We start from the raw sequence: 17,519 nt of genomic DNA on the forward strand, positions 1-17,519 counted from the left end.
ACTTGGCATATCCCAGCAGGGTGTACAGGACAAAATCCTAACCAAGTCTCGCAGTGGTACCTCTCAGCCTCCTGTGCAAAGAGGTTTAATATCGATTTGAAAGTCCTAAGTGACTTCCTTTTTTGAATTATCGCATTCGCAGACTTGAGTGTCTATGCCACCCGCCCGGCATGATCACAACACCTTGACAGCCTTTTTGGCTAAGAAGTAAAAACCATCAAAATTTGAAGTGTTATATGACCTTATAATGATGGCACCAAGTCTATCTTAATTTTTTGTTTTTCACAATCACTTTTCAAATATAAATTTGAAAAAGAGTGCACAGAAAAGGGATGTCTCCTTTCCTGTACACTCCATAATATTACCCGCACCCCAGCGACACAGTGTAGTCAAAATGTAAGCAATTATGCACTACTTGAAATTATTTATGCCACAATTTGTGTTTCCTTTCCTGTTGAATTCCCAGAATTTATGTATTCTATAAAAAAAATACATAAAAAGCTTTTCTTTTTCTTTTTTTGTTTGGGCCAAACGGTTATTGTTTTTCACCTTGTTCATCCTGGTCTTGGACACTTTCTCTCTATCCTCTCTCGTTCCTCATTCTTCTTTCTTTGCACTGACAATTACACAAACATACTGTATTCATCAAGAATGTTTTTTCCCTCTCTGTCCTTGTGCTGCCGTTGCAAAGGTAATTGTAACAATTAAGAAGAATTTACAACGAATAAAAGATATAAACTTTTTCTTCTTTAAATTAATATATCCAAGATTGGGAAAAAAGGAATTAAACATACATATTCTATGGAGACTTGGAGTAACATATAAATGTAGCTCATAATAATGCTGATTTAAAAAATAACAACAATTAAATATTATCACTTTGTAACCAGTTAGTCATTTTACTTGTTTTTACAAACCTACGTGATGGTTGTTGTATCCAAAAATAACCATGTATGAGAAAGCGTGCTTTTTACACTTGCTTTTTTTTTTTTTTTTTTGGCCTGTTACAGCTCGAGCCAATCAGCAGACCGTATATTGAGACGCTGGTGAGTGTGTTGCCACGACAACGAACCAAGACAACATTTACTTGCACGCTGCTACCTGACTGACAGAGGGCTTTATGTAAAGTAAGAAGTTCTTCGACACAGCGGTGAGTTCTTATTAAGATGCTTGTTTGTGCAGTGTTTTAATCGATCCAGCATTAACGTTCAAGTGAACGCAGAGAGCTCTTACAGCCTGCACAGTATGTACAACTACGGTTAAAGTATTGTGAAGTGCTTAAGAGACTGAGAATATAATAAAGGGCAAAACGCAACGAAATATTTCATCCCAACGAATAGTACAATTGTTAAAATAAAAACAATGTAAACATAAATAAAACACCTTGGCTTTAGAGACTATTTATGCCAGTGGTTCCCAAACTTTTTTTGCTAGGCACCCCTTTGTTTTACAAGAAAAATGTTCGCGCCCCCCCTCGCGCGCGCACGCACGAACACAGCCTCCAACCACACTCACCCATATTTTGCTCCATTGCGGGTTATTTCACACCTCAAACATTTAGTAAACAATTAAGCAAATACAAGTAATCTGCAATAAATTACAGGTAGTAAGAAAATAAACTACTAACTCTTTTACGCTGCGTCCACACCTACACGGGTATTTTTGAAAACGCAGCTGTTTCGTCCACACTTAAACGGCGTTTCGAGTCACCGAAAACGGAGATTTTTTAAAAACTCCTTTTTTGCGTTTACTTGTAGACAAGGAATACAGAGTTGGTCATGTCAAAGGGATGTGCCTTTTTCCAAGTCACGCTGTGCGCCACGTTATTGTTTACATGAGATGAATTGCAGAATAGCAGATAGAGACAAAATACTGTTAATCTGACTATCTTCAGGTTTTACACGCTTACATATACACACAGCTACTGTCCCTCTATTTAGAAAGGCAGATGTGTCATGGTGTGATTATTTTACGTGTAGTTGTTTTTTTCCTGTGTAATAATATTCAACATTGCTATCAATACATTTTTCAATCCCTCTGCAAAATGGGTTCAAAAACATAAACAACTGTGGGATACTGTTTATCCATGATTTGAACAGGGGGAACAAATTGTGGCAGGATCAGCCTGATGTTATTTGTATCCCACTGTAACTTTACTGTATAAAGAGCTAACATCTCCTAAATGCCAGGAGTAGTTAGTCATTACAACAAGTGTTTGTGAACAAAAAATCAAGAATGTGGGATCCTGTTTGTCCGTGATTTGAAGAGCCCAGCGCTGCTCCCGACAAAGGGAAAACCAATTATGCAGGGGAGACCTACCTTGGCACTTGTGCAGGTGAAACCAAAGGGAAGATATGCTTCACCATATTTTCTAGTCTTTGGCTTAGAATGAAGTTGATTTGGAAACATATTCAGCTATGCTTCATCTCCTGATTTGCGTTTCTGGAGGCGCCCCGTGCTAGCAGTGTCCAAGCATTGTTGTTTTTGTTTTGTTTTTTCCTTTTCATACCGTGCCCCCCCTGCAATGGCTCTGCGCCCCCCCCCCCCTAGGGGGCGGGCCCCACACTTTGGGAAGGTCTGATTTATGCTAGCTACTTCTCCTTTTCTTCGTCACTGCTCCAAAATGTTCTTACTCACAGGGAGCACTGCACTTCGTCTGGGGGTTTCGTAAACTTGTCAGCTAACCAAAGACTTCTGAATAAATGAAATATATATATGTATATGTATATACATATATATGTATAGAGAGAGAGAGAGATAAGCTTCTTTTTTAATTTTAGTAAAAAGTAAGTTGTATCAAATTTACTTTTTTAGTCCACTTTCATCATGTTAATCATGTTAATCAAATGTTTCTAAAGTCACATCAAATTTCCTTTTACTTTATCATCCCAATTTCCCTTGGGATGAATAAAGTATTATCAATCAATCAATTAATCAATCAATCAATCAATCAATCAATCAAAAAACCCATATTTCATTAAACAGTCATTAAGTCATGCTGAGAAAGCACTTGATTTCTGAAATTGAATATAAATCTTCACATTATTGTACCATAAGTATGAGATATACTCAAGTGACCTTGGTATACAGTATATAGATTTAAATTGTTAAAGACACACCCTAATGCTACTTCTGAACTTGATGTGATAACTGAAACATAAAAAATGGATGTCTAGTTTATGACTCCATGTGTTGTCTTGTGTTCTTCTGTTTCCTTTCTTGCAGGTGATTTTACCACACAACATATTCAGAATGAGCTTCACTCAGATGAAGAAAAAAGCATCCCTGCTTTGTAACAATAAGCGTGTGAAGGAGAAGAAAACAAGGGTGAGGTTCTAACTTGCAGTTTTTGTCCTGTTCTCTGTAATTTTGAAGCTGCTTGCCAGTTATGTTGTGAAATATGGTCATATGACAGCTTTCAGGTGACAAGGAAATGAAGATGTTACAGTAGATGTCAGAAGTGGGATTTTCTGACAGATTAACAGGTTTCTATTTTCTTGTGACCTACCTGTTGGACATTGCCCCATTCTTTTTAAAATAATGACACGTTGTCCTAATAATCACTTTGGCTTTCCATAGGGAACAAAATTACATGGCTACAGTGTTTTGTTGCAGTGCATTTTAGCTCTCTTCCACTTCACTTACAATTTTCTCAGGTCAGAATGTGGAACACTAAAGTCCATACTTGCTTACTTATTTGGTAAGATTGTTAAAAATAAAAAAAATAGGCTCCTCATCAGTGTGAGCTGCGCTGTTACACACCTGACAGAAACTGGGTACAATGTTCAGGGACACCGTGGAGTGATTAACATTTTTTACTCTACATTAGTTGTTATTTCATCTCATGCTCTAAAATATTTTATATTTTCAAAATAAGTGCATCCAGATAGTCTTTAGAATTTATAAAGATTCTTTAAATCTGTGATATTTTCAAAATAAAAGACTTAATTTGTTATGAGAAGCCACCAGTTTGCTTTGTTTCCATTTAGATATTGGAATCCATCAAGATGTTTTAATATGGTCAGATTTTCAAAATAAAAGCCCTCGCTAGATATGGATCATAACATTCAGAAATATAAGATAGGTAATAACAGATAATCAAATCAAATTAAAAAACATATTCTCTCTATCTGCTGCAGATGCTCATTTTTACAGTCTTGTGGCATTTATCTCTCTTTAGCTTTTTTAACCAAGATATTTAACTGAAGCAAGTAGCAGTGCAAACAGTCCCACTGCAGTTTCTCCAAAAATTCAACAGCCTATTTGTTTGTTCTCAACATTTATTTCTTCTTACCTCATGTTTAATTCCACAATAAATAGTTTGCTTAACTACATAGTAAAAAAAATAAAATGCAATACATTACCCTGGTTATTAAATAAAAACATAAATATTGCATTTGCAGTTTTGCTGCTATGTTAATAATTTACATTTTGAGCTAAGATCATTTTCCTTTAGAGAGACTAAGTCCACTTAGTTGTTTATTTGCTTTAGGTGCACCGATGAAAAGTTACCAGAGGATTGTGTAGAAAATATATTAACGGCAAAATGCTGCACAAAATGCTGCAGAACATTAACATTATTTGAGTTTATGTATATGCATGCATTAGAGCTGTAAGCTGAGCTGTTTCAAGAGCAACAGCCTACAGCTCAGCGCCTCATTACTGCTGATTAGGAGACCGTAAATAGGCCTGTGTTGCTGTATGTTTGCAGGTGACTCCATCAGTTTTCACCCAGGAGATGTTGCAGTCCACAGAGGAGCGCCTGAGTAACACAGCTGAGGTGCACCCACCTCGCATCCTGGAGTTGCTTGACCTGTGTGCCGCTCCACATCACAAAGTAAATGGCAGCTAATTCTGTGATATCACACTAGTTTAAAAACTTGCTTCCTATTACACAGTGATATGGTATAATATTAACTTGGAGCCAGGTCCTAAAGGATTGTAAATAGCAATAATGAGAACAATGAAAGTGGCAACAGTCTACCTTAAAAGATGCAAATTGAATGGGAGTTCTTATTTTTAAATATTTTCTTTGAAATCACTTCCTCCTGATTCAGGAGGAGGATCTTAGAGCAGAGAAGCTATCAGGTTATTTATAAGTTTTCCTCAGAGAACCAAACCTCAAAGTATTACTTTAACTCTGCAAACATTAAAATCACTTGCCTAGCAATATGTAGAGACTCTTGTGCTGCAAAAACAGCTCTGACCCTTCAGGTGAAGAACTGTAGACAGGCTGAGGTTGAAATAATGAGGAATTTGACTAAATCACAGGACATTTGGCTGACCACCAGTCTGGTGATTTTTCACGCTCATCATTTGTAGGGTTGTCACGACATTATATATTCTCCCCATAATTGATTGTATATTTTAAAGTTACATCTGCACAAAGGCTAGGATTGCCTAAAAAAGAGATGATTAATATTATTGGCATCATACTGTGTGTCCATCTTCCACTGTTATTTAGGAAAAACATTTTTTCTTTTTACTGCTGGTCATTACATCAATATGAATAAAATGCTTGTTTAAATATTAACAAATATTGTCATGTGCTCACAAAGTAGCAAAGCAAATTCAATACGTATTTAGTACAAAGTGTAAGGCAAATGTGGTAAGAAATTCTGTTGTTAGAGCCAAAGTACCTGTACCCAGGAAATCTAAAGCATTACCTCTGTATGTGTGTTTTGCTAGGGTTCTTTTCCAGATATAGATCAGCCGCTCTTTCAGCCCTACCCATCTGAGCTGGTCTTCCAGAATTTCACTCCTGGACAGACCTACAAGTTACCACTGCTGCTTCTCAATAATGACAAGGTATGTTAATCAAAAGAGTAATGAAGATTAAATTATTTTGAAATCAGCTTGACTGTCAAGCCTATATTTGAATCAGAAACATTTGTGAAAAAACACAGCCGCAGCATGACTATTTAAAAAACAGAAAATGTGTGGAGTGTGAAGAAAAGGTCATTGCTGACTGGAGGAAATCTATATAAGATACCATCAAGCAATGATTAATAATCACTACCTTTGTGCTTGTTGCTGTGCTGGGTTTTTGCACTTTTCTATAGTTTATGTTTATTTTTTTTGTTCAGGTTTCACGGCAAGTGAAGCTGGAGCAGCAGAACTCCGTGTATTTCAGCGTTTTGCCTTCAAGTGATGCACGTAGCAACGTTGCACCAGGAATGTCTGCCACTTTCACAGTCTTCTTCACCCCACACGAAAACAAGGTACAAGAGACGTTTGCGTTTGATTGGACTGTGCAGCACAAAAACAAAGAAGGCTAGACTCAGAGAACGAAACACAATGTCACAATAACCACATATAGGATGAGGATAAGCTCATATTATCTCATATAGCCTTTACCAGACTTTATGCATAAACTTTAGGTTTAGGACTCAAGTGTGATTTCTTTGGTTTGTTTCTTATTTACATTTGAATAACTGAGCAGCTAATGGACTAAACAGTTTGTTTCTCTCACCCCAAACCTGTAGCATCGGATGGCTGCCACTTCCCGAGTCTAATTCTGTCCGTGGTTTCTTCCTGTTAAAAGGGAATTTTTCCTCCCCACTGTCACAAAGTGCTTGCTGATGGGGGTTTCTCTATTTTACTGTAGGGTCTTTGCTGTACAACATAAAGTCTCTAGAGCCGACTTCTGTTGTGAATTGAACTGAAATGAATTGAATCAAACTGGATTAAACTGAACTGCTTGCGTGCCCAAATTCAGTGGCACAAAATTATTTAACAACTGATATAATAAAGTATATAGAGTTTGCGTGTTTGCAGCAGGCTTTTCTCCTTGTCTACGCAGGACTACCACCATAGACTGGTTTGTGTGACAGAGAGGGAAAAGTTTGAGATTCCAATCCGGGCCATTGGGCCACGTGCCATTCTTGACTTTCGAGACAAGCTCGACTTGCCCGTGTGTCCCGTGAAAGCTTCAACTGAGAAGACTCAACTTGTTTGTAATGTAGGAAACAGCAAAGCCAAATTCAGGCTCCACACAGAGAGGTGAGAGTCAGCACAAGAAGGGCTTATGTCTATGTTTTGGAGTAATTTTCTATATTTTACTGTACAACAGTAAAACAGTCATTCTTGTGCCCAGTCAATAGTTATTTTTAAAGTTCAGTTTGTGAAAACTGAAAAGCTCAGTTAAATACATTTGAGAAAAAATCCAGAATCATAAGTGAACAGAAAACATTTTTTTTACCTACTTATCAAAAATGACATGATGGAGTCTTGGGTATGCCTTTAACTAGACTTTGCAGTACTTCTTGTTGAGTCTGGTTAAAAATGTGCTCTTCCTCTGTCAGTTTCTAAAACAGTAACCTATAATTGCAGGCCTTTTTCAGTGACACCCGAGTTTGGGACGCTTGATGTTGGCGAGAGCATGCAGGTGACTGTGGTTTTCCACCCAATGAACACAGGAAACCACAGGCAGGATCTGTTGCTGCACTACCATACTGGTGAGAAAACAAAACTGTGACACCAATGAGACTTGTGTTAAAGACTCTTCAACCTAAGATGTAAGAGATAAATACATACTAATAAGGGGCTTGCGAGAGGAGTGTGTGTGTTTGTTGGTTAGGGGGCCAGTGAAGTCAAAGGTGACATACTGTAGGTGATGAAAGAGAATATAGCCAGTCCTTAGGGACAGAAGATTCAGCTCATAATGGCTGTATTATATCACATTTCCTGCTCAGTATGGCTACCTCCGAGGGGTTGTTTTCTCTCCACTCTGATTTCTTCTCATAGTACATGTTACATCTTGTGGACTACCAGAATCTGGTATTTAGGAATCTCCTGTTGTCTTTCAATTACACAGGAGTAACACTGTTAAATTACACTGAAATCCTGACAGTATTCCTCCATATTTTTACAAATGACTAATCAAAACAAAAGTAGAGAAAAAAATGATCTCTTGATACCTATACTCCACCACTTAAGTGACCCTCTGGTAATTACTAGGTCATAATAAGCACCATGATGTCTTCTGATCAGGTGAAGATGTGTACATTAGCCTGCATGGGTCTTGTGAGGAACTGAACATCCACCTTGAACCTGACTCCATCTGGATGGAGAATACTTATGTCTCCCTGATCAGTACACGCACAGTGTCCCTCACCAACCACAGTGACATCCCTCTCCAGTACTGCTGGACTTTGTGGCCCAGCCAACAAGAAGAGGACCTGAGCTTATTGAGGTATTTATGCATGCGCACAAAATGTATTTATTAGAGCATGTGTTGCCAGAAATGAGCTCGGGTACCCATCACATTCTTTCTGTCGTGCAGATCTTTGTTCTTCTACTGGCCTCTTTTTCTCTCTGACACTCCTCATTTGCTATTTGTTATACTTTTCACTGTCTCTCCCTGCTTGCCTCTAGGGACGGCTCAGTGCTCCAGCAGAAGGAAGAAGTCGAGCTAGGACAGTTGCTTAAGTCCGACCCTGCAGGGATCCATTATCTCCCGCTGCAGTCCAGAGCCCCACAGGAACACAGAAGTCAGGATGCAAACGACTACCTCTTGGCCCTCTCACACAGCTGTATAACTGTGGAGCCTGCGGTGTGTTTGTGTTTCATTGTCTTGTTGTGTGTTCACATGATTTTCCTCTTGCCAGACTGATTAGTTGATTAAATGTCATTACACTGCCCATTGTTTCTTTTCCATCAACTCTCCTATAGTATGTCTGCATAATGTAATAGTTTTAAGTGGGGAGAAGGAACAGGGACCCAGCTCCATGTCTAAAAGCACTTGAAATTTGTTGATGTTTCTGTGAATCATTTCTTGCAGCATGCTCTACCATCAGCGCTGTATTATTGCTGTGAGAACAGAATTCTGAAAAGGTTGATCAGATCTGATGTTAAAACTGTCACAGAGACTTTGTGATCAAGTCTGTTAGCATGTAAGTTCTGTCTGATTCTTCTGTGACATTAGAACCACAGATTTGGGCCTTTCTGTCCGGAGACCTTTAGATAGTATGAGCTGTTCTGTCTTCTGTCCCCAACTCAGCCCCATTCCCTGGACAAAGAGATGGACAACAGAAAGTTAGGGAGGTCATCTGTGTATGTGTGTGTGTGTTTGCGCACGCACGCGCGTATGTGTGTGTGTGGAGTAAAGACTGACCAAAGAATCAGTTGTTTTCTTCTTCTTACGTTTTTGTAATGTTTGCATTTTGTTTCACTAAAATAATTATTGTTTTCTTTACGTGATTCAGGAAGGGGAAATATGGCCCAGCACCACAGCAAAGTTCACCATCATCTTCAAGCCTGAGGAGGCCAGACTTTATCAACAAACCATATACTGCAATGTCACAGGTCAGTGCATGGCTGGAAGAAAATTATGCTTATTCAGGTTTCACAAACACACACACATACAGCAGCAAAAGATAATAATGAATAATGTTATCAGTTTAATCAATACTTTTTTGTCCATTTTAGTCATGTTTACATTGTTAAAAAAATAGAGCATAATCACAGAAACATAGAGGCAACTTTTAAACGTCACATGCATAAACTCTGTGTGATGTTTGCTTTCCTGTGGCCCTACAATTTTCCTTTCTCTGTCTTTAGCTCTGTTATAACTCTTTCATCATGGCTGTTTGTCATCTTAGGATGTGAATCACCGTTACCCCTCACAGTCAACGGTAAAGGCATGGGCCCTCAACTTGTACTTAACTATGATGGGATGAACTTAAAAGATTTATTCATAGGTGAAAGATTTCGTCAAGAGGTAAGAAAAACCAAGCCAGTGTGAACACGTTACGTTATTGCCAGTATGGCTCTAATGTATAATGCTTGAGCTACAACTTTGTGTGAGTTGAATTCAGCCTTGGTGGTTGCACTGCAAGGTTATAGTTCTTATCCACAAGCAAACAAAACAGCATATATTGTTAAAAAAGCTGTAAAATAAAATCAAACAAAATCCAAAGTTTTTCTTTTGACAGTTTTAATGCACAAATGTAATGCTGAGAGACTCTACCACCTTTTATCGATTCATCTACTCCATTAAACACATTTTGTATAGATGATCATTGTTGGGTATTTGTTCTCATACAAGAACTCTTTCTTCAGGTGCAGTTGTCAAACAAAGGGCCAATTGATGCCCCTTTCAGGTGGTCAAGTCCTGACACCGCTTTTGGCCGCTGTTTCTCCTTCAATCCTGAGGAAGGTGTTGTTCCCTCTGGTGCCTGCCAGATAGTGGAAGTATCCTTCCGCAGTCCCATTCTGGGTTCATTCTTTGAAGATTTGCTGCTAACTGTGGCAGGACAACCTCAACCACTGACCTTCACTGTCGGGTAAAGTTAGCAAGCAGCAGAGCCAGTTCTCTGCCAGGACATTTACATCTAACAAAGCACAAATAAAAGCTGACCCACGAGCAGTGGGTCTATTACACTCTCAGTGCGTATTTTCAAATCTAATTGTTCCCGAGGTTTCAAGGTTTCTTTGTCTTTTCTTTGCAGGGGTTCCATCATTCGTCCCACAATCCACTTCAGTGTTTCAGAGCTTAATTTTGGGGATGTAGCCTTTGGTACATCACTTTTGCTCTTCTAGTTTTTATAACATATATCCAGAGAATAATGACAGACATCATCTTAATATTTTCACATTTTCTCATATTGGCTTCTTTTAATCTCCCTGCATAGGTTTTCCAGTAACAGTTGGTTGTACGCTCTTCAACCCGTCCTTTGTACCCGTGAACTTCATCCTGCGTGTCTTGGGAGACGGGCTGGGCTCTCCTAGTGTTAGCTCATTCAAACAGGTTTCTGATGAGTCACTGAAAGATTGGCAAGGTCATACTGCTAGAGATCTTCATCCATGCCCTGTGGAGTTCACGGTCAGCCCGGCAGCAGGGTCAGTGCGTAGCGTGTCCGATGTCGACATTCAGGTACAGTTTATTAACACCATCCCCGCCACTGAGAAAATATTCCAGCAATCAGTGTTTTCATGTTATGAAATAGTAGGAAAAAAGCCCCAAATATTCAGTTTTTATTTTTTATATACATGTAAATTATGTAGATTATTTAAATAATATAAAAAAAATATTCTGGGGAATCTTGAAGGATTAGTAAATCTCATTGACATGTTTTGCTGGTTTAGAAAATAATCACATTTCTAGCCAGCAGTCATTAACATGGTGATTACCCTGTCGATACTGGGGTCTTTAGAGCTGAAGGTGACATTAATGAACTTTATTTCTTTTCCTTTTAACCTTAGACACTTGTTGTCCTGTCTGTGTATTGCTGTTTTTGTGGTCTTGTTGTATGTCTGTGTGATGTTTGTACAGGTCACACTGTGCTCCAACACAGTCAAGACGTACCAGCTGTCACTGGTGGTGGATATTGAAGGTGTTGGGGAGGAAATTCTGACTCTGCCTATAAATGCTAGGTACATAAACATGCTTAATGTCCAGACATACTCAAATAAACAGCTATTGAAGTCATTTCTGTCACAGCAAAATGAATCTAACATGTCATACTGGGCCCATGTACACAGATCTTTATTCTCTATTAGCCTAAGACTGAAGATCTTTTTACCTTTGAAAAGAGAAACTTAATAAAAAATGATGAATAAAAATGAATGACCATCCATCTGATATAGGAAAATGGAATAAAACCTCTTTGTTGTGGTGTCTTGGTTGGTGGATAAGACCCATACAATCCATGAAATGACATACATTACTATAATTTTTCTTTAAAAACATTCAAAGTATAGTAGTTTTTACTCAGCTATATTTGTCATTATAGATTAAACAGAGCATATTATGTTCATTACCAACTCTTCAAGTCGAGCATCACTTAAGGATCCCAATTAGTAGGATGAGTAATCTCTTCTGTCATCCTTTTTCCTAAAGCAATGTAGCTTTTTTCTATCAGTAGTCTCTGTTGCACTTTTGTTTGTTTGCATCCATTGAACTTGTATATATAGCTGGTAAAAAATTTTGGAGAATTAATAGAGTTTAGGCATGATGAAGTGCAATTACAGATCTTTTATTCTCCTCCCCTTTTCCTTGTTTTTCTCCTGATTGTCTGACTTGCTTTTTTCTCTGTGTTGATAGGTGTGTTATGCCTCAGATTTTGGTGGATACTCCAGTGTTAGACTTTGAAAGGTGTTTCCTCAATCAACCCTATGAACAGAAAGTGCGGTTGAACAACCCCAGCAATTTGCCTGCCTGCTACGGCATGCTTGATCAGGTTGGATGGATCACTTGAGCAACCAAAGTTATAGTTTACATGTTTTTGGCATCCACTAAAGTGTCTTAAACTGTACTTTCCCTTTTCAATCAATATGAAGTTGGAGCCAGGAGATAGTTAGCTTAGCGTAAAAATGAGAAATACCCACTTTTAGCTCGTCGCTTGTCACAAGGGGTCACCACAGGTAATCTGCCAAGTCATATTTGACTTGGCAGATTTCTATATCAGATGCTATTCCTGATGCAACTGCTAAGGGATTTGCGTCTCTTCCTTAGAACAAACTGGGATCTTTCACTTGTTAGGCAAATATGTAAACTGTTACAGTGTGGAGCCATGAGCATAAGATTGGAAATGAGCAAACAAAAGAACTGGCTTTGTCTAAATATAAAGCATTTCACTCAAAAAATGTTTATTTGGGATTAAGTTTAAAAAATTATATTCCACACAACTGTGTCATGTAACTTCTAAGAAAGCGTTCAAGTTTTATTTGTGTTATTTTGCTTTGGATTCATTTGGATTTTTGAGACAAAGGACAACAAAAACTTTCCATATATAATCAGAGACTGTGCTTCATGTATATATAAAGCAGAGATGAATACTTTGTGTACATGTGCACTGAGGCAACTTACCTAAACACATTTTGTGCCAGATCTGTGTGCTGACATTAAAACATATAATTTAGTTTTTCTTTTTGCTCTCCCTGTTTTCAGGAATATCAGGAGAATCCTTCACTGCTTTTAGGCAGTTCTGCACCTAGAGGAGTGATTCATCCGGGCACCTCAGAGGAGCTTCCTGTGCGTCTCCTAGCCAAGGCTGTTGGAACGCTACATCACACGATACGTATTGCTATATTTGGCAGCCCCCAGCCACCCCTGGTCAGTGGAAGTGTATGTGTGGGAGTGCAAGTTGTGTGTAGGTCTGAATACCGGCATGGTGTTTATTCTCTAATCCTCCTACTTCTCTTCTGTTTCAGGAGGTGGCCTTGTCATGTATTGGGCACGGGCCACTAGTTCACATTCAAACCACACAGCTACACTTTGGCAAAATCCCAGTTCTGATGGACATTGGCAAAACCCTGCTCCTGTCAAACCACTCACCTATTCCAGCTCACTTTACCACACCAATGGTACAAACACTAACCCAAGAAAACAAAAATACCATTTGTGACTTAGACCGGCAAGCGCATACTATTTACTTATATCTGTCCAACCATAGATCTGTTCACATATTGGCAGACCGACTTTCTTAACTCCTGTAATTGATCAATTTTCAGTCTAACTGGATATGTAATTTATGAGGTAATGATTTTACTGCTATGTTAACCTTTGAAATAATTAGTTGCTGCTTAAATCTGACTCCTTCCCCGTGAGAATAAGGGGCTTCCTTTGCACTAGTCATTTTAAACCGAATTGTAACATTTTGCCAATTCAGATAGACTTTAATGATAAAATGATGTAGTCTCACTGTTTGGTGTAACATTTATGGACAAAAAATGCTGTTAACCTTTACTGTTGACCAGACTTCAACTTTCATCTCTTGCTCTCTCTTAATCTCTTATCTCTCAGAGTTCATTCATAGCAAACTTTTGCAGCACAGTTATAGAAAATGCTCCCACTTGACATTTTCATGCATCACATTTTAGTGTTGGAACGACCTATTGGAGCTTCTACGCTGCCTTGGTTTTCTCCTCAGCTCATGATGTTCACACAATGAATAGACTCAGATTTTTGTTTCTGCTTCCTTAGAGCATCAGAAAGCCCTTTTGGCGTATTGAGCCCAGTGAGGGGGAGGTGCCACCATGGAGCCAGGTGGAGCTCAAGGTTGTGGTACACCTGAAGGACACCGTTCAGTTTGAGGGCAAGTTAGAGGTTTCCATACAGGACAGTCAGCCACTCACTGTCCTCCTGTCTGCCACTGGCACTGGCACTACAATTGTCAGTGACAGGCCTTTTGGTCCCAGCCTTGACCTGGGCACCCACTTCAGGTAGAAATCCCATTTTCATAGACAAAAACTGAGCTTTTCCTAGCTATTAACTCACAATGTAGATGTGAATAATATGACACTGACACTATCCTTTGTCTTTATACTACTTTATAAGTCATGAACCATACCAGTACCACTTCAAGCTCTGCAACCATGGCAAGCGAGTACACCGGATGTACTGGAAGGTCGATACCTCACAGCCCACTGCAAAACTCTGCAAAGGTGGCAGCTTGCCCAACCAAAGCTTCCTACCCCCTATCTGCACTCTTAAACAGAGAGATGATCCAAGACGTGGATCTTCACTCCCTTCCAGTAGGGAGAAGTCGATGGTCAGCCTCAGACCGTCTCGTCTGGAACTTTTTCCAGGTGGCTCTGCTGACATGGTGCTGACAGTCTCTGCAGACGCCCCGAAGGTGAAATAGTTTGTTTCAAGTTAAAGGTTTGCACATGCACTAAATGACATGTTGTAGCATACTAAGCAGCATAGAACATGTAAAGAATGCTTCTTTTTGACAACGCAGGTTGTACGAGAACGTCTGGTGTGCTACGCTATAGTCGGCCAGCAAGGGTATCAGGAGAAGATCATGTCTGTAGACATTACTTGTTGCTTTGTGGCTCCGCTGCTCAGCATTTCCTCAAAGCAGCTGAACTTCTACATAAAGAAGGTTAGTCTTGAGCAAAAATTAGAAACAGTGCCTTTTCTAGAATAAATGTATATACTGAATGCTCTCTATTGTAATGCTCTGAATGTTGTCTGTATTGTATGTATTTTTAAATATTATCTAAAGCCTAGTTAAAGGCTAAAGTTAAATATCCATAAGCTACAACTTTGATAGATAGCTATGTCAGTCTTACAGGTGTCCTTAACGCATTTCAAGATTCACAACCAAATGCAACACAGATGTTGTGTAGTTTATGGATATTGTGATAGGATGTCTAGCATGTTCCAAACTCTGTATAGTTTAATGAAGGCATTTAGATTATTTGAAAATTACAGTAACTTAACCTTGCTAAAGACATCATTAGTTAACAGTTAAGAGCTAGTTGTCGGTTAAACTGCAGCTGCTTCATTCCTGTCCTTTATTGTGGTTCATTTAATTAAAGATTTATATATGTGTTACAGGTCAAAGGGGAGAGTGTGCGGCCCCTGTATGAGAAGCTGATCTTGAAGAACGTGTCCTCTCTGCCTGTATCCATGAAGCTGTCGCTCATAGAACCTTTCTCTCTGTGTGAGGCCCCAGGGGAGCGCAGTACAGCCACCACTAAGGTGCACATTGTTGTTTGCTAGTTGTTTTCATTTCAAGTTCCAGGAAAGCAGGTTTTCTTGATTCTCACTATTCTACGATATAGCCATACACTAATGTTTGTGAACATTTTTGTGGAAACGTCTGTAGTGATGATTGAATGATCCTGATTAGACGAATATTTCTGTTAAAGTTGGGTCCTGTGGCAGAATTATAATATATAAATAAATAAATAAATAAATAATTTTATTAAATGATTTCTTTCTTCCAGGTGCAAGACCATGCTCTGTGAAAGAAGTGCTCTTACACTGATTTGCCCAATATACTGAAGTGCTATAACTCCAATAATAATGTTGTGTATTTTTTTCAGTCTGTGGTTTTAGGCGACAAGTGTGAGGCTGAGTTGTGGGTATGCTTTAATCCAGCTTTCTATAAGGATCGAGTGTCACACATTGTGGATGAGGTAACTATGATACAGCCTCTTTTGATATAACATGCTGTTATCTTCTTTCAGTTGTGCATTTTTGAGCAGTGGCTCATTCTCCTGGATTTACATTGAAATTAAATAGGCTGAAATTAAAAACTTTTGTTGTTTTTTTACTCATTTAATGATCTAAAACTAATGTCTAAAACTAATTAAGCTATTCAAAGCCTTGGCTTTGAATAAATGTTCACTTAATAACATAGTTTTTCCCTCTTTCTTGAAATGTTTTTCAGTATCTTGAGGTAAATTACTTGGGACACCCACAGCAGGATGTAGTGGACCTGCATGCTGAGGTCCACTACCCCAACCTCGACTTCCCCTCCACCACTGTAGATTTTGACTGTGTGTTAAACTGCACAGAAACTCACAAAATAATGACCATCACAAACTGTTCCCTGCTTCCTGTGTCCTATTACTGGACCTTTCTGGATGACCACATTAACACCAGGTACAGTCACACAGAATCTGCCCAAACAGTATTAGAACATGTATCACATTTATAAACCAGGCACTGCAGCTTCATGTTGTATAATTGTAAAGTGATTGTGTAATGAGTCTTTTAAACCCAGAATTGTTCTGTTTTAGATGTTATGTGGGTGAGAAACAGCCAGCCACATCACTTAAGAAAGAGATTAAAGTGCTGTTACAGTGTTAATACAGAACCTATTTGGATATTTATTTTGACCAAGTAGTCTAGAGTCAAGTTTGAGATCAAATATCTGACAGCTAAAGCTTGGCCAAAACTGGGTCATGCAACAGGACAAGAATTCCAAGCTCACCAGCAAATCCACAACAGAATCATGTGTGTTTGTATAAACATGACCAAAGTAGTTCAGTGAGTTAACTAATTTCTAGTATCTGTACTTTAAAAAATAAAAAAATCTTGGCTCTGTAAGATGCCAAAGTGAGGAAATATCCTGAATATTTTAACTTCAGATAAGAGTAAAGTTCTCTTAAAGGGAGAGGAAATACAACTGCACGATCAACTGATTCTGATTTTAAAAAATGAAATAATGGGTCCACTTCAAGAAGATCTTGAATTTGTTTGGGGTTTTTTTCCACCAAGATGCTAAAAGACAGTATCATATTTTTCCTTCATTGCAGATAATTTTTCATATTTTCCATTTATTGTAAGATTTCAATGCATTGATTATGAAAAATATATTTTTAACTTTAGGGATGGTTTATTTGACTATTTTGCTCTTATAGAAAAACAGAGATGCTGAAAGGAAAAAAGAGAAAGAAGCAGAAACTTTCAGAAAGTCAACTGGAAGAATGGAGGCTCTCCTCTGCAACTCTTTCACCTGCCTTTTCAGCTCCTCAAACCCCCCTGCTAGCTGCAGATCAACAAAGCAGCACACAAAGTCCTGTGCGTGTGGAGGAGGTAAGCAAATATTTCCATGTAAGAAATTTCTTCTTTTCTTTTAGGCGCACGAAACATAAGCAGACTTGTTATCAAAAGAAACTAGACATAACATTTATGTCCAGTTACTTATGAGTCCTTGCTAAAATAATACAACAATGCCATTTAAAAAGGTAAAATAGTTTTATTGTCACAAGCCAGTTGTGTTGTGTTGTGTTTGTGGTGTTCCAAACAGATTACCAGCAGTGCCCTCTGGTGGACA

At 38.6% G+C, this 17,519-nt stretch overlaps 1 protein-coding gene across 1 annotated transcript in view; it reads left to right on the forward strand.

Annotated features, from left to right (window-relative positions):
* Positions 1 to 1,065: 1,065 nt before the first annotated feature.
* hydin (HYDIN axonemal central pair apparatus protein) overlaps positions 1,066 to 17,519 on the forward strand; it is a 59,972-nt gene continuing 43,518 nt past the window's right edge. Inside the window, exons 1-25 of the mRNA XM_039600497.1 lie at positions 1,066 to 1,150; positions 3,226 to 3,327; positions 4,712 to 4,837; positions 5,689 to 5,808; positions 6,087 to 6,221; positions 6,803 to 7,002; positions 7,333 to 7,457; positions 7,993 to 8,194; positions 8,377 to 8,554; positions 9,207 to 9,306; positions 9,603 to 9,721; positions 10,063 to 10,286; positions 10,452 to 10,519; positions 10,635 to 10,876; positions 11,276 to 11,376; positions 12,047 to 12,182; positions 12,893 to 13,057; positions 13,156 to 13,308; positions 13,928 to 14,166; positions 14,282 to 14,579; positions 14,688 to 14,831; positions 15,290 to 15,433; positions 15,781 to 15,873; positions 16,128 to 16,342; positions 17,104 to 17,278. Coding sequence (XP_039456431.1) covers positions 3,253 to 3,327; positions 4,712 to 4,837; positions 5,689 to 5,808; positions 6,087 to 6,221; positions 6,803 to 7,002; positions 7,333 to 7,457; positions 7,993 to 8,194; positions 8,377 to 8,554; positions 9,207 to 9,306; positions 9,603 to 9,721; positions 10,063 to 10,286; positions 10,452 to 10,519; positions 10,635 to 10,876; positions 11,276 to 11,376; positions 12,047 to 12,182; positions 12,893 to 13,057; positions 13,156 to 13,308; positions 13,928 to 14,166; positions 14,282 to 14,579; positions 14,688 to 14,831; positions 15,290 to 15,433; positions 15,781 to 15,873; positions 16,128 to 16,342; positions 17,104 to 17,278 — 3,777 coding nt within the window. The 5' untranslated portion in view covers positions 1,066 to 1,150; positions 3,226 to 3,252. The remainder of the gene's footprint in view (positions 1,151 to 3,225; positions 3,328 to 4,711; positions 4,838 to 5,688; positions 5,809 to 6,086; positions 6,222 to 6,802; positions 7,003 to 7,332; positions 7,458 to 7,992; positions 8,195 to 8,376; positions 8,555 to 9,206; positions 9,307 to 9,602; positions 9,722 to 10,062; positions 10,287 to 10,451; positions 10,520 to 10,634; positions 10,877 to 11,275; positions 11,377 to 12,046; positions 12,183 to 12,892; positions 13,058 to 13,155; positions 13,309 to 13,927; positions 14,167 to 14,281; positions 14,580 to 14,687; positions 14,832 to 15,289; positions 15,434 to 15,780; positions 15,874 to 16,127; positions 16,343 to 17,103; positions 17,279 to 17,519) is intronic.

This window comes from Oreochromis aureus, linkage group 16 (genome assembly GCF_013358895.1).
Source record: "Oreochromis aureus strain Israel breed Guangdong linkage group 16, ZZ_aureus, whole genome shotgun sequence".
Classification (NCBI taxonomy): Eukaryota; Metazoa; Chordata; class Actinopteri; order Cichliformes; family Cichlidae; genus Oreochromis; species Oreochromis aureus.